Source organism: Eleutherodactylus coqui, chromosome 4 (genome assembly GCF_035609145.1).
Source record: "Eleutherodactylus coqui strain aEleCoq1 chromosome 4, aEleCoq1.hap1, whole genome shotgun sequence".
NCBI classification, from domain to species: Eukaryota; Metazoa; Chordata; class Amphibia; order Anura; family Eleutherodactylidae; genus Eleutherodactylus; species Eleutherodactylus coqui.
The window spans coordinates 294,599,566-294,614,057 of NC_089840.1; the positions used below are offsets into that span (position 1 = coordinate 294,599,566).

Here is a 14,492-nt window from a genome sequence, read left to right on the forward strand (position 1 = left end):
TCGTGGAGCGACTCCTCTATGTGCAGCGCTGCTGGAGATAAACCCCGTCTTCTGGTAGTTTCATCGGTTACATTATTAGACATGGAGGCAATTTGTTGCAGATTCTGTAATCCAGGCCGGTACAAAAACAACGGCCGCATCCGGAACGGAAATCTAAAATGTCTCATCGCACGTTATAAGTCGATGTGATCCATCAGGAAGCTTTCATTAGGGATCTTTAGTGGACCTGTTATATCCATCAGGTTCCTGTAGAAGGAAGCCATGATGCTGGTGAGAACAGAGCTTAAAGGGCTTTTCCAATATAAAAATCATTAGTGGCAGTTGGGGGAAAAAGTGCAGTACCGTAAAAAGTTTTAGGCAGGTCTGGAAAAAATTCTGCAGTGTAAAGAAGAACAAGGAGTCCTGGAAGTGATGATGTGGCCCCACAAAAGCCCTAATCTCACATCATCCAGTCTGTCTGGGGTTACATGAAGAGACAGAAGGATTGGAGCGAGTCAACATCCACAAGAGATCTGTAGTTAGTTCTGCAAGATGTCTACAACAACCTTCCTGCCGAGTTCCTTCAAAAACTGTGTGCAAGTGTACCTAGAATAACTGATGCTGTTTTGAAGGGCTTCATATCAAATACTGATGGAATTTAGTCACTTTGTATTTTGCTAATTGACCAAAAAACTATTAACCCTTCTATTTCTGAAAGCATTCTTAGGCCACTCCCACATGTAGGCTTTATACCATGGCATTTTGAACCCTGCAGTAATCGTGGTATAACGCTCCCATTGATTTTAATTGGGGCCTCACAGACATAAGCTTGATCGCTGCGTTTTCTAACACCGCAATTTTTGAGTGCTATTTGCTGTATTTTACCGCGTTTACTGCAACTCATCACCCATCACAATGGGTGATGCATCCAAAGACGAAAGTGAAATCACAGCAAAACGCCGCAATCAAAATCGTGGCATTTTACTGACGGCATGTGTGAGAGTGGCCTTACTCTGCAGCATTTTTCCTCACCTGCCTAAGGCAGCTCTCACACCGGGTGCTTCTTAATGGAGCGCCATGCTAACCACGGTACAACGCAACCAATGATTTCAATGTGGCCTCGCAGACATGCGCTCGAACACAGCGTTTCTAACTTTGCGATTTTTTTAGCGCTGTCTGTTTTATTTTTGCATGTTTTAACAATGTTTAATGCAACTCATCACCCATCACAATTAAGGGGTGCGTTGAAAAAAAGCAGTCAAACTCTGTGACTTGTGCTTAAAATGCCGCTTGAAATTACGGTAAAAATGCCGTTTCTGACTGCATGTGTAAGAGTGGCCCAAGACTTTTACACAGTGCTGTATATATTAAAAAACAACCACACATACTCGCCCGTTGCTGTTCCCCGACTGCCGTCTGGTCCTCCGGCTACTTTCTTTCTGTTGCCTGAGGCGGTCATGTGATTGTTTACCCATGTGACTGCTGCAGTCAATAGGAGGCCAGCAATGGGACGTCACCAGTGACAGTCTGTAAACCTGCTGGAGCTTCTACTTCACAAGCCCACATGACAGGTTTGGGGACGTCACCAGAAGAAGACCCGATGACGTCATGGATTGTAGTGCCGGAACGCAGTAAACACATATAGTAAAGGTAAAGAAAAACCAGGAACAACTCCTCTAATACTAAGCAAAAGAATTGGAAACCCACAATAAAGTTCTTCAGTTTTCCAAGTGCCATGCTTTGACAGAATGATACTGCAGCCCATTAAGGGGTTCGCGCTCCGGAGGCCACCTCTGTTTTGCCGCTTGCTATCTGTATGTCGGATCTTGTATATAAGCTTATATTTACCTTCAGGATGTCAGGGCAGATTTACTAATACGGCGTCACAAGTGTAAACTAGATGACACATTCTTCACATCAGTCAGAGTTATCAGAATGGCGTTTTCTGGCTGATAAGTGTGGACCATCTGTAGAGCCCTTTGTCCAACTTTCTATCAGTTATTAATTGATTGAGTTCATGACAGTTTTTGCACCAAGGCTTTGGCTCACGATGGTGCATTGAGTCACGCCATTTTCCCACTAAGGGGTTAAGAGAAGTTGGAGGGCCTCAAGATAAACTTTTGCACCCGGGCCCATGAGCCTTTAGCTACGCCCCTGCACTAAGCCATAACTATTTGGGGAAGTCACACCCCCTTTTGACAATTTGCAAAAAAGTGTCTAAAACACATAATACACGTGGTTCAAGGCAGTAAGACCGTGCATTTACAATAGTAAATCTGTCCAATTAACTCTTCAGAGCACAGCGAGGCGCCGGGTCATTAAGGGCGATACACACGTTTTTAAGGAGCGAAAAAAATAGTTTTAGTGGCATTTTTGGCACTTTTTTAGGCATAAAAACACAAAATAGACGGATGTCAGCTGAAAATAAAAAGGAAAGCATGAAACACACCACAATTTTTTTAGCGTTTTTTTTTTGCAAATTGTCTGGCATTTCTTGAGTCAATGTCTTCTGGGTTTCTTGACACGCTGCAGATGTCAGCCACGAGCGCGCGGTGCGGCATCATTCTCACGGTTCCCAGTGTTATAATGTATATATTTATAGGCACAATTGTGTTATTAAATTAGAAGGATACTTGTATTTCATCTCGTTTGTTAGAACTGAAACTGAACGACACGAACAACAACCTCTGGAGGACATTAGAGTCTTGTGATAAAAGCTGGACTCAGACTTGGACTGATGATAATACCAAGAAGGATAACTGATTTACGAGGAGTTTATATAAGGCTCTATACACGCCGTGTCTGGGGAGGACATACATGCTTCCAGCTCAATTGTGTGCGAAAACTATAACATCCGCCCCCGTTAATTCACATTGTAAAAAGAAAGCACCAAAGGACCCCCTTTTTGCCGCATCTGTGCAGCGCGATCGGCACATTTTATTGTCAAGAAACAGGATCCAGATGTTAAGCTGTCAGACATTTAATAGGACGCCTTTGTCTCACGTTTGGCTCATAGTACGTCACAGGATACATTTGGATACTTTTTTGCCATTAACAAATGTTGCCCATAAACGGGGTGTGAATAGAGACATTACTTCTGCTGCTCCTGGTCCCTTTCTAATTACCCCCATTGTAAGAGTAGTAACTACCACTACAAGGACATTTTGCCCCCGGGGTCTCTTCTTTTCTTCTGCTGTACAGTTGAACACAATCTATTTCCCCCTTTTCCTGTTACTGTAAAGGTAGGACAAGTGACAGAAGATCCAGGATCTCTCAGCCCCCGCGGTCACTACTTCATCTCATATAGAGTCAGACAGAAGATCCAGGATCTCTCAGCCCCCGCGATCACTACTTCATCTCATATATAGTCAGACAGAAGATTCAGAATCTCTCAGCCCCCGCGATCACTACTTTATCTCATATAGAGTCAGACAGAAGATCCAGGATCCCTCAGCCCCCGCGATCACTACTTCATCTCATATATAGTCAGACAGAAGATCCAGAATCTCTCAGCCCCCGCGATCACTACTTCATCTCATATATAGTCAGACAGAAGATCCAGGATCTCTCAGCCCCCGCGATCACTACTTTATCTCATATAGAGTCAGACAGAAGATCCAGGATCTCTCAGCCCCTGCGATCACTACTTTATCTCATATATAGTCAGACAGAAGATCCAGGATCTCCCAGCCCCCGCAATCGCTACTTTATCTCATATATTGTCAGACAGAAGATCCAGGATCTCTCAGCCCCCGCTGTCACTACTTCATCTCATATAGAGTCAGACAGAAGATCCAGGATCTCAGCCCCCGCGGTCACTACTTCATCTCATATATTGTCAGACAGAAGATCCAGGATCTCTCAGCCCCCGCGGTCACTACTTTATCTCATATATAGTCAGACAGAAGATCCAGGATCTCTCAGCCCCCGCGGTCACTACTTCATCTCATATATTGTCAGACAGAAGATCCAGGATCTCTCAGCCCCCGCGATCACTACTTCATCTCATATATAGTCAGACAGAAGATCCAGGATCCCTCAGCCCCCGCGATCACTACTTCATCTCATATAGAGTCAGACAGAAGATCCAGGATCTCTCAGCCCCCGCGATCACTACTTCATCTCATATAGAGTCAGACAGAAGACCCAGGATCCCTCAGCCCCCGCGATCACTACTTCATCTCATATAGAGTCAGACAGAAGATCCAGGATCTCTCAGCCCCCGCGATCACTACTTCATCTCATATACAGTCAGACAGAAGACCCAGGATCCCTCAGCCCCCGCGATCACTACTTCATCTCATATATAGTCAGACAGAAGATCCAGGATCTCTCAGCCCCCGCGGTCACTACTTCATCTTATATATTGTCAGACAGAAGATCCAGGATCTCTCAGCCCCCGCGATCACTACTTTATCTCATATAGAGTCAGACAGAAGATCCAGGATCTCTCAGCCCCCGCGGTCACTACTTCATCTCATATATAGTCAGACAGAAGATCCAGGATCTCTCAGCCCCCGCGGTCACTACTTCATCTCATATATTGTCAGACAGAAGATCCAGGATCTCTCAGCCCCCGCGATCACTACTTTATCTCATATAGAGTCAGACAGAAGATCCAGGATCTCTCAGCCCCCGCGATCACTACTTCATCTCATATATAGTCAGACAGAAGATCCAGGATCTCTCAGCCCCCGCGATCACTACTTCATCTCATATATTGTCAGACAGAAGATCCAGGATCCCTCAGCCCCCGCGGTCACTACTTCATCTCATATATAGTCAGACAGAAGATCCAGGATCTCTCAGCCCCCGCGGTCACTACTTCATCTCATATAGAGTCAGACAGAAGATCCAGGATCTCTCAGCCCCCGCGGTCACTACTTCATCTCATATATTGTCAGACAGAAGATCCAGGATCCCTCAGCCCCCGCGATCACTACTTCATCTCATATATTGTCAGACAGAAGATCCAGGATCTCTCAGCCCCCGCGGTCACTACTTCATCTCATATATAGTCAGACAGAAGATCCAGGATCTCTCAGCCCCCGCAGTCACTACTTTATCTCATATATTGTCAGACAGAAGATCCAGGATCTCTCAGCCCCCGCGGTCACTACTTCATCTCATATATTGTCAGACAGAAGATCCAGGATCTCTCAGCCCCTGCGGTCACTACTTCATCTCATATATAGTCAGACAGAAGATCCAGGATCTCTCAGCCCTCGCGATCACTACTTCATCTCATATATTGTCAGACAGAAGATCCAGGATCTCTCAGCTCCCGCGATCACTACTTCATCTCATATATTGTCAGACAGAAGATCCAGGATCTCTCAGCCCCCGCGGTCACTACTTCATCTCATATATTGTCAGACAGAAGATCCAGGATCTCTCAGCCCCCGCGGTCACTACTTCATCTCATATATTGTCAGACAGAAGATCCAGGATCTCTCAGCCCCCGCGGTCACTACTTTATCTCATAAATTGTCAGACAGAAGATCCAGGATCTCTCAGCCCCCGCGGTCACTACTTTATCTCATATATAGTCAGACAGAAGATCCAGGATCTCTCAGCCCCCGCGGTCACTACTTCATCTCATATATAGTCAGACAGAAGATCCAGGATCTCTCAGCCCCCGCGGTCACTACTTCATCTCATATATAGTCAGACAGAAGATCCAGGATCTCTCAGCCCCCGCGGTCACTACTTCATCTCATATAGAGTCAGACAGAAGATCCAGGATCTCTCAGCCCCCGCGATCACTACTTCATCTCATATATAGTCAGACAGAAGATCCAGGATCTCTCAGCCCCCGCGGTCACTACTTCATCTCATATATAGTCAGACAGAAGATCCAGGATCTCTCAGCCCCCGCGATCACTACTTCATCTCATATATAGTCAGACAGAAGATCCAGGATCTCTCAGCCCCCGCGGTCACTACTTCATCTCATATATAGTCAGACAGAAGATCCAGGATCTCTCAGCCCCCGCGATCACTACTTCATCTCATATACTGTCAGTACCAAGAACCCCAGAAGCACTTACATAGTTGCTCGGTTTAGCGCTCATGTACCAGTAACTGTACACTGATGATGGGCAATAACCCGGAAACAGCTGTATGTACATGGGGTCTGGCTTTGCTTTTGATTCCCAGTCATTGTAGCAAGACCTACTGTACACTGATGATGGGCAATAACCCGGAAACAGCTGTATGTACATGGGGTCTGGCTTTGCTTTTGATTCCCAGTCATTGTAGCAAGACTTGTATAAAAAGTCCCACTTTGACTCGAAGGAATGCTGCCTTTCAATAGGTGGCACTGTGGAGGATTTATTCCATCTCCCTTATTTGTACCAGTAACGACATGCTCCGTTCATAGGTTATTACTACTGGAAAATGGATTTGGCACAGAATGAGAAGAATCCACGTGGAGGGGTGCGAGGTGGAGACATCAGGGAAATGACTAAACTACCTTTTATAATAAGGGCTCCTTCACACTGGTGATGGCAATTTTGATGCAAGAAAATCGCCTCTTTTTTCCCGCGCTTTCTGAGCATCAGTGCTGATTTTTCTCCCCAACACATCACTGCTGCTCGCGATTTTATTACTCGGTTTTGCCGCAGTTCTTTAGCACCAAAGTCAATAGGACTTTCTAATGTTAAAAACGCATCAGACGTAAATCAAAAAGTTAGTGCTTGGCAATGCAATAAAGAGGAGGCTCCATATGGAATCATGGGAGATAAAAAAAAAACGCAGAAAGATAGAACACGCCGCAATCTTTTTTCTCTCCACATCACATGAGTGAAAACATCGCAAATGTGAAGGAAACCATTGAACATCATTGGTTTCATAATTCTGTGTTTTTACTCACTCTCGCATGATTTTATCGCCAGTGTGAAGGAGCCCTAAGTGAGGTCTGCAACTTGGGATCTATGTGGAAATATTGTGATTACTAACAGTAAACTGGATCTTATTTCATAGCCTTCTTAGAGTCTCTTACCAGGTACCGAAAGGAACATAAGGAGGCAATTTATCATTAAGGGAATTTTTTATGGCACTTTTCTCCTTCCCCCTCCCTTCTCCAGTTTAAGATGCAACATCAAATGTTGATACATTTGCGACATCTTTAAATACTGTAAGTCTGGTGATGGAGCGCTACTTTGTCACAATTTTAAAAAGTTGAAGCTCTTTAATTTGTCCAGTCAAACCCCGCCCCTTTTTCTTTTTAAAAGTGGAGTGAGGGGTGCAATATCTGTTCTTTTTGGTGCAAATCAATAGTAAATTTGTCCAAATTGATTACATTTAAAAAGGTGGAACTTAACACCCGAATTGTGGCACAGCACCAGCAATGACTGCGCACCTTTGTGCTAGGAGCGTCTACGTTTATAGTTTAGTCCCAGTTTTACAGTTTTTTCAGGGGTTTCAGTGTGAGCACACATGACAGATGAGGCGATGGATTGTATTGCCTCAGTCATCGGCTCAGTTGTCCATAGGTAATGTGTCGATAAAACTGATTGGAGAGCAGGGGACAAATTAACATTAGTTTCCATAATTTGCAAATCCAAAAATACACGCGTGAATCCGGCCTAAAACTTTTTTCTTCATTCTGGTCACGTTCACATGTGCAGGGAGGACTTGTTTCCTAATATGGTTTTTAATGCTTTCTAATCGAAAACTTGCCTCATAAATCTCCTGGGGTGAGTTTGGCAGGTTCCTGGCTACTGCTATATAAGGCCATCTTTCTGATCTGGCATCAATAAACCAGTCTTATGTGCAGCAGTGAACACCAAAGCATGGATAATTGCAGAAATGCCCAGTAGACATGTTCCGCACATATCAAACTATGCACATGTGTTACTGACCGGTCTAAAATATATCACTGGGGGGGACAGGAATGCTGCAGCCAGCGCTGGCAGGCTGGAGTTATATACTGCCTTATACTCTCTACAGTTCACTATTATGACAACTTTTTATTATACAGCTAATATTACGGTGAGAACTCCGAGTATAATGTATGAATGAAGCGATTTAACGAAGTGGCGGCGTGAGATAAATGCCAAATAGATTATAACATTTAGGATTTAATGACTGCAAATGTTTCCTATAACGACGGGATTAGCTTGAGCCCCTTAAGACCTTTCCAGGATTTCATTGTAAAACAGCCCCCACTTTCCCAGCAATCTGTCCGACTCCCTAATAACCGATGTTAGAGCTGAACGGAGACCCAAGTGTGTTTCTCACTGGGTGGAGGCTCTGGCTTCACACGGCCGTGTATTGGTCCGGCATTGGGATCGGAGGGGCCAGTGTTGGCTTCATGGAGGGCGCAGCACTGGATGGGGAATCACAGTAATGCTATTTCTTGCCTTCGTTAACCGCAACCACTAAGATTTATACGTTACTTAAGCACAAAAAAAATACACTTATTCATGCAACATAAAATGTCCTCATAAAGTGTGGTTTTGGTGTCTGCTGGCGCTCGGCGTCCCGTCTAAACATAACGTTTCAGCGTTACGGTAAGCTCCAGTCCCGATCACTAGGGTATACTTTACATATTTCATCTCCTTATGAATTTAGGTTAAAGCTATATTGTCTCCCCACAGACAGGTTCAGTATTGTTTTACCTTTCCTATCCACGGCCGCCCCGCTGCATTTTCAGAATATCTTAGCAGCATTAATAACCTTATTTTAGGGAACCAGTTTTAACCTCTTAATGACTGCCATGTAGCGTTTTTCCTCCAGCAGAGTATTGTTGATGCTACTTACAGCCTAAGCCATAACGTGTTGGTCTCTGATCGTTGTAACCCATCGGATGTCGCAATCATGGCAACTGCGGCATCTAAGGGGTGTGACGGATGGTGGGGGCTCCCTCTGCCAGCCCGCTACATGATCATGGGGGGTTAATTCTTTACTATGGCTTCCATCGGCATTTTCCTACTAGGTGATAGAAAATTAGGTGAAAAACTGCAAACCACAACGGCGGGACTGGAGGGGCGGCTTCTATTCGTGGAAAATAAAGTTAAGGCTTTGAGATTGCAGTGAAATAGAAATACCTTTTTTCCATGAACCTTGCGCTCAAAAGTACTAAAACATATGCAGAGTAAACGGCAAACTAAAAAAACAAGTGAAATTGCTTTCTTTTTTTTGCATTCCCCCCCGCATAAGAATTAACAAAAGCTAATCAATAAATAATTATAGCACTCCGAAATGTGTCATTGAAAACTACAACCATCTTGAAAAAAACAAGTAACTCGGCTGAATTCACGAGGGCAGGGCGATTTTGGTCGGTGAAAAACTGACTGTTTTCCTTGTAATTTTAATGTGATTTTCATGCGCTTTAATGCATTTTGCGATTCACGCGATATTGGAATTCGTTTTGGATCCATTTTTCAGACACGATAAAAAGAAATAAATCAGAAGGTCGCGGCTCTTTTTTTTTTAGTGTGGTGCCCGTAGCAACAGGGTGTAAAAATAGATCGCAGTCACACGGCATGCAAGTGCAAGCTGCTTTTTAATGCTCCCATAGAGAACAACGCGCGGTTCTTGAACTAAATTCGCACAAAATTCCGTAGGATATGCAACGATTTGTCAAACTCAGACTATAAATTCAAAAATCGCTTGTGTGAATGAACGGATTCGGATGAATGGGTTCTTTATCCATGTCAGTTCTGTCCATCTCCGACATGAATACGGCTTCACAAGGTATATTGCTGGGAAAATTATACAATTATGGCTTTGGATATGCAACTATGAAAAAATTAAATAAAAAAACTTGTCACTTAATTTTGAAATTTAGCAGCATGTGACATGTGGCCCCGAAGCTGCAGAGGGTAGAGGAGCCCCGGGGACGGACGCCTCTGCTAATACGTAGCACAAAGCTGCTTTAACAATAAATTAGGTTTATTTTTTTTTGCATAGATGAATATTTTCAACAAGTCCAAAATGGAGTAGTGACACATTTGATCTCAGTCACATCTCGACACATTAGTCGTCTTTATAAGCTGTCATCGTTTGGGGTCTTTGCTCCTTTTACATAGTTCTAGGTTGATATTGTAAGGTGTTACATTGCACTCATTGTTCTGCACACGGAGTTGGTGAAAGTGATCAATCTTTTAAGTCTGATTAAAGCCCTGGTGTCAACACGTAGAGTGTGAGGTCTTTGTCTCTGTGTCCTGTACATCTGCTACGTCTCTGTCCATGTAATATAGCCCTGATTTGTAGCTCCCCCTCATTTTCTTCAGTAAGTGCCAAGATACAATTTCAGAAAGTCTACGGTATGGTGGCGTAAGTGCCCGCCGGTTGCCCTCCATTAGGGTAAAGCGCAGGTGCAGTTTGTTTTCTAATTTAATCATCTCATCATGTCCTTCGCCAACATTACTCAGTTAATCCAAGAGTCTTGATACTTTAGTACCAAGGAATCCTAAACAAACTGTTCACACCCCTTAAAACGTTGAGGTGAAAACAGTTGTGGACCCGAGCGGTGAACGCAGCAATGGGAATACAGGAAACATGGGTACATGATATAGAGAATGCCTTCTGAAAGATGGTGACCCCGATGTGACAAGTAGACAACAAGGCGGGTCTAGAACTGATCCACTTCAAACAATGAAATCCTATTGGTGCAAAACGTCTTCACTTAGTGCAACTACAAAACACGAGTGGAGGGTTGGTGAGAGGGCAAAATACAGCTTTATAGTCACTTTTCATTATATCAAAATCTAGAATGAAAGAAAATGATGAAAGGAGGATGAAATGTAATAAGAAAATGTAAATTCTGAACTAGCGTGTGAGATCGGCATTAGGTTAGCTTTTCGATGCTCATTCTAAGTAGTAGGTATTAACATCCTTTTATGTCCCCTCTTCTAAGATTTTCTGATTTTGTTAAGTAGATTCAACATTTTAAGGAATAACATGATTATTAAAGCATCATTTTATTTTTCAGTGTATCCCAATTTCTGGAGAAGAATCCTTTTCCTGTCAACAGCCCATTAGGCAGTGGAACAGCCAACCCTCTCCTGCCCTCCCCTGCCAGTCTCCAGCTCGCGCAGCTGCAGGCTCAGCTCACCCTGCAAAGGCTGAAGTTGGCGCAGAGTGCAGTGACCAGCAACACAGCTGCTTCCGTACTCAACCAAGTCCTCTCCAAGGTGGCTATGTCCCAGCCACTCTTCAATCCACTGAGAAATGCTGCCATGATCGGTGCACATGGACCTACTGGAATGGCTTCCTTAGGCTCCACCATTCACAATGCCAGATTTCCCCCTTCTGGATTGCCGTTCTCTACTCAAAATCCTGTTTTGCCTCCAAAACACTTGCAGAATCCAAATCATAACTCTATGCAGTCATTTGGAAAAGCCATAGGTGGAAACAAGCCTGATGGATTCCACGCTGGGCCTCAATCGTTCATTTCTGAGATGCATCAGTATCATGGCTTTGCTTGTGGTTCAGAAGAAACATCGGATGGGCGATACCCCCCTAAACATAACAGCCAATCTGGATTTAAAAACCAGTATTTTGATAACCATGGACCTCATCACTCCATGAGCCATAAAGGAGATGTCAGTCAGGGGGGTCATGGCGGGTCATCAAATAACCAGTGGGAATCTTCTTGTCATTGGCAAGCACCCAACCAGCATTACGAGGCCAGAAACGAACTGTACAACCCAGAAGAGCCGACTCCTGACACCAAATTTAGCCCCTCAAATTCTCCAGTTTTCCACAGACATAATAATGGAAAAATCAAAACATGTGCAGCATCCCTGAAGAGTGTGAAGCCGCATGAACTGAATGATTTCCATGGTATTACACCTTTGCATATACCACATACGTGTACAATGTGCGACAAGAAGATCTTCACCCTAAAAGTAAGTGACTGTACGGCCTGATCTGCGGGCACGGGATACTGAACAGTAGGAGAAGGTCATGTAATGTACTAAAATGGTGTAAAGCACAATATCTCATTCCAGCAGGTCTAAGGAATAGCAAACTGCAGAATTATACATCAACTTACAGAGAACCTGTCAAGAGATTCCCACCTTCCCGAACTCCGGGCTGCTTTGCTACACAGTGTAGAACCGATCCAGTAGCAGTGGGATGTCATCCGGGTGGCTCCATCAGCCTTTTCCCATATGGCTTGATTGACAGCTCCCTCTACACTCAGAGAGACCGGTCTGTTGAGCTGGCCACCAGCATGAAGTCGCACGGATGACTTTTCTCTCACTTCTGGATCGCTTTTAACCCTTTAGTGACCAGATTATTTCATGTCTTTTAAGGACCAAGCAATTTGCAAAAGCCGTAACTCTCTGACAGCCTACGAGGCCTTGTTTTTTTGTGGGGCGAGTTGTATTTTTTAATGGTACCACAGTAGAGTACATGTAATGTGTTGTAGAACTTATTCCATTTTTTGGGATGGAGATGGAACGCTCCTCACCCCCCAAGAAATTCATTGTTTTTTGGGTTTTGTTAACAAGATCAGCTTGATTACAACAATATCAAATTTATATAGATTTTTTTTATTTTTTTTTTACTACTTTGGCACAAAACCCCCACACCTTTACAGCATATTTACACAAGCATATATCGGCCGGTGTTTTCACGGCCGGCCAATATACGCTTCCATCTAAGAAGTCCCCCCACCCTTCCCTCCCCCTCACCGATTCTCTGCCTCTCTCCTCCACTCTGGCGTTTACAATGGGAGGTCGGAGCTAAGCTCTGCTTTGTCCCACCCACTCCCATTGCTTGCTATGAACAAGGGGCTGGAGCTTAGCTCTGGCCCCGTCTCGCCCACTCCCATTGCAAACCGCTCATAGTGGAGGAGAGAGGCAGAGAGCCGGTGAGGGGGAGGGAGGGGGGGGGGGGGAACTGGTCAGATGGAAGTGTATATCGGACGGTCGTGAAAACGCCGGCCAATATACGCTTGTGTAAATAAGCCTTTAAAGAAAAATAATTGACTCTGCATCGCTGCCGCTAAGACCCAGAACATTGCTATTTTTCCAGCAGCGGAGATCTATGAGGTCTTGCTTTTTGCAGGAAGACTTGTAGGTTTTATTGGTACCAGTTTGAGGTACATGGGGCTGTTGGATTGGTTTTTGTTGCACTTTTTGGAGGCAAACAAAAGAAAAATGGAAATTCCGGTGTTAGTTTTGAAATTATTTTTATGATGTTCATCATGCGATATGAATAACAAAATATTTTCATTTTTTGGGTCGTTACGAATGCAGCAATTATGTGAGTTTTTTTTTTTTTTTTTTTTTTAAATTGGCATTTTTTCCATTTAAAAAAGGGTTTTTATGGGGAAAAATGCATGTTTTTTTCACTGGATTGTTTTAAAACTAAACTTTATTGGACTTTTTTTACACTATCTTTTAGTCCAAGAGGACCTAAAGAAGTGATTGTTCGATTACTAGGATAATACACTGCAATACTTAAGTAGTGCATTCTACTATGTCTATGACAGAAGTCAGTTAGACCCTGCCAGAGGATCTAAAGTTACATAGCAGCCAAGAAGGTCTTTGTCAGGCTTTCAGCTGCCATGGAAACCCATTTGTACCTTGCAATCGCATTGCAGGGTGTTGATAGGTGACAAGAGGAGCCTCCTCCCCATGTCATCTGCCTACATGCTGCAGCTGCTATTGCTATTGTAAGGGGTTAAACTGCCAAGATCTGAGGTTTCTCCATTCCTGGCTGTTAGAGCAGGAGCCGGGCAGTCAGTAGTCAACCAAGCCACAGCCTTTAAATGATGTATGAGCAGGTTTAAAGCCTATTAGTGATTGACGTAGAAGGCATATTGCCAGTCACTAAGGGGTTAAATTATGGGGGAAATTTATTAAGACTGACATTTCACAAACCCTAATATGATCCCTGCAGGCGTTAGGTGCGCCTATTATATAAACCTCGGACCTACCGGTACCATGCGCTGAAAAAAAATTTATACCAACTGTAAATTGGAGTGGATTTTTTTGTATAACTTGTGCCAATGTCAGGCATAAACTATACGTAAATCTGCTGGGTTTGGAGTGGGCACACCCCTCCTGATAAGCCACACCCACTTTTTGAAAACCGGTGTAAGCAGTGTAAATTTGAAAAAGAGGTGAAATTTTTTTTGCACACACAAAAGTGTCTTTTAGGCTGCCTGTCCACGAGCGTAGCGGTATCCGCCGCAGGAGCCGGCAGACGTATCTCCGTCGGTCAGCCAATCTGATAGGGCCACAAAGAATCGTGGCAAATGCTGCGATTTGCCAGTCGTGAGTGGAGAATCGCAATGATTCCGCGTAAAACCGTCCGTGTGACTGAGCCCTTAGTCAGATTGTTCCTGAAATGCTGCAGCACTTTGGAGTACAACGAGGAGGCCTGCCAGCACTTCATGATGCCGGGGCTCTGGGCAGCCGGAATCCCCTGACAGGTTCCTCTTAAATCTGTATCACTGTTTCTGTTTTAATGAGCTGCAAAATCGCTACATGCTGCATGCTTCATTTTATTAGATAAAAAAACCATTTATATAGTGTCTTTTGTGCTGT

At 44.0% G+C, this 14,492-nt stretch overlaps 1 protein-coding gene across 2 annotated transcripts in view; it reads left to right on the top strand.

Moving 5' to 3' along the window:
• Positions 1–14,492, top strand: part of RBM20 (RNA binding motif protein 20) — a 273,263-nt gene that overhangs the window by 159,471 nt on the left and 99,300 nt on the right. For both annotated transcript variants that reach the window (XM_066601410.1, XM_066601411.1), the window contains exon 2: positions 10,922–11,840. In XM_066601410.1, coding sequence (XP_066457507.1) covers positions 10,922–11,840 — 919 coding nt within the window. The remainder of the gene's footprint in view (positions 1–10,921; positions 11,841–14,492) is intronic.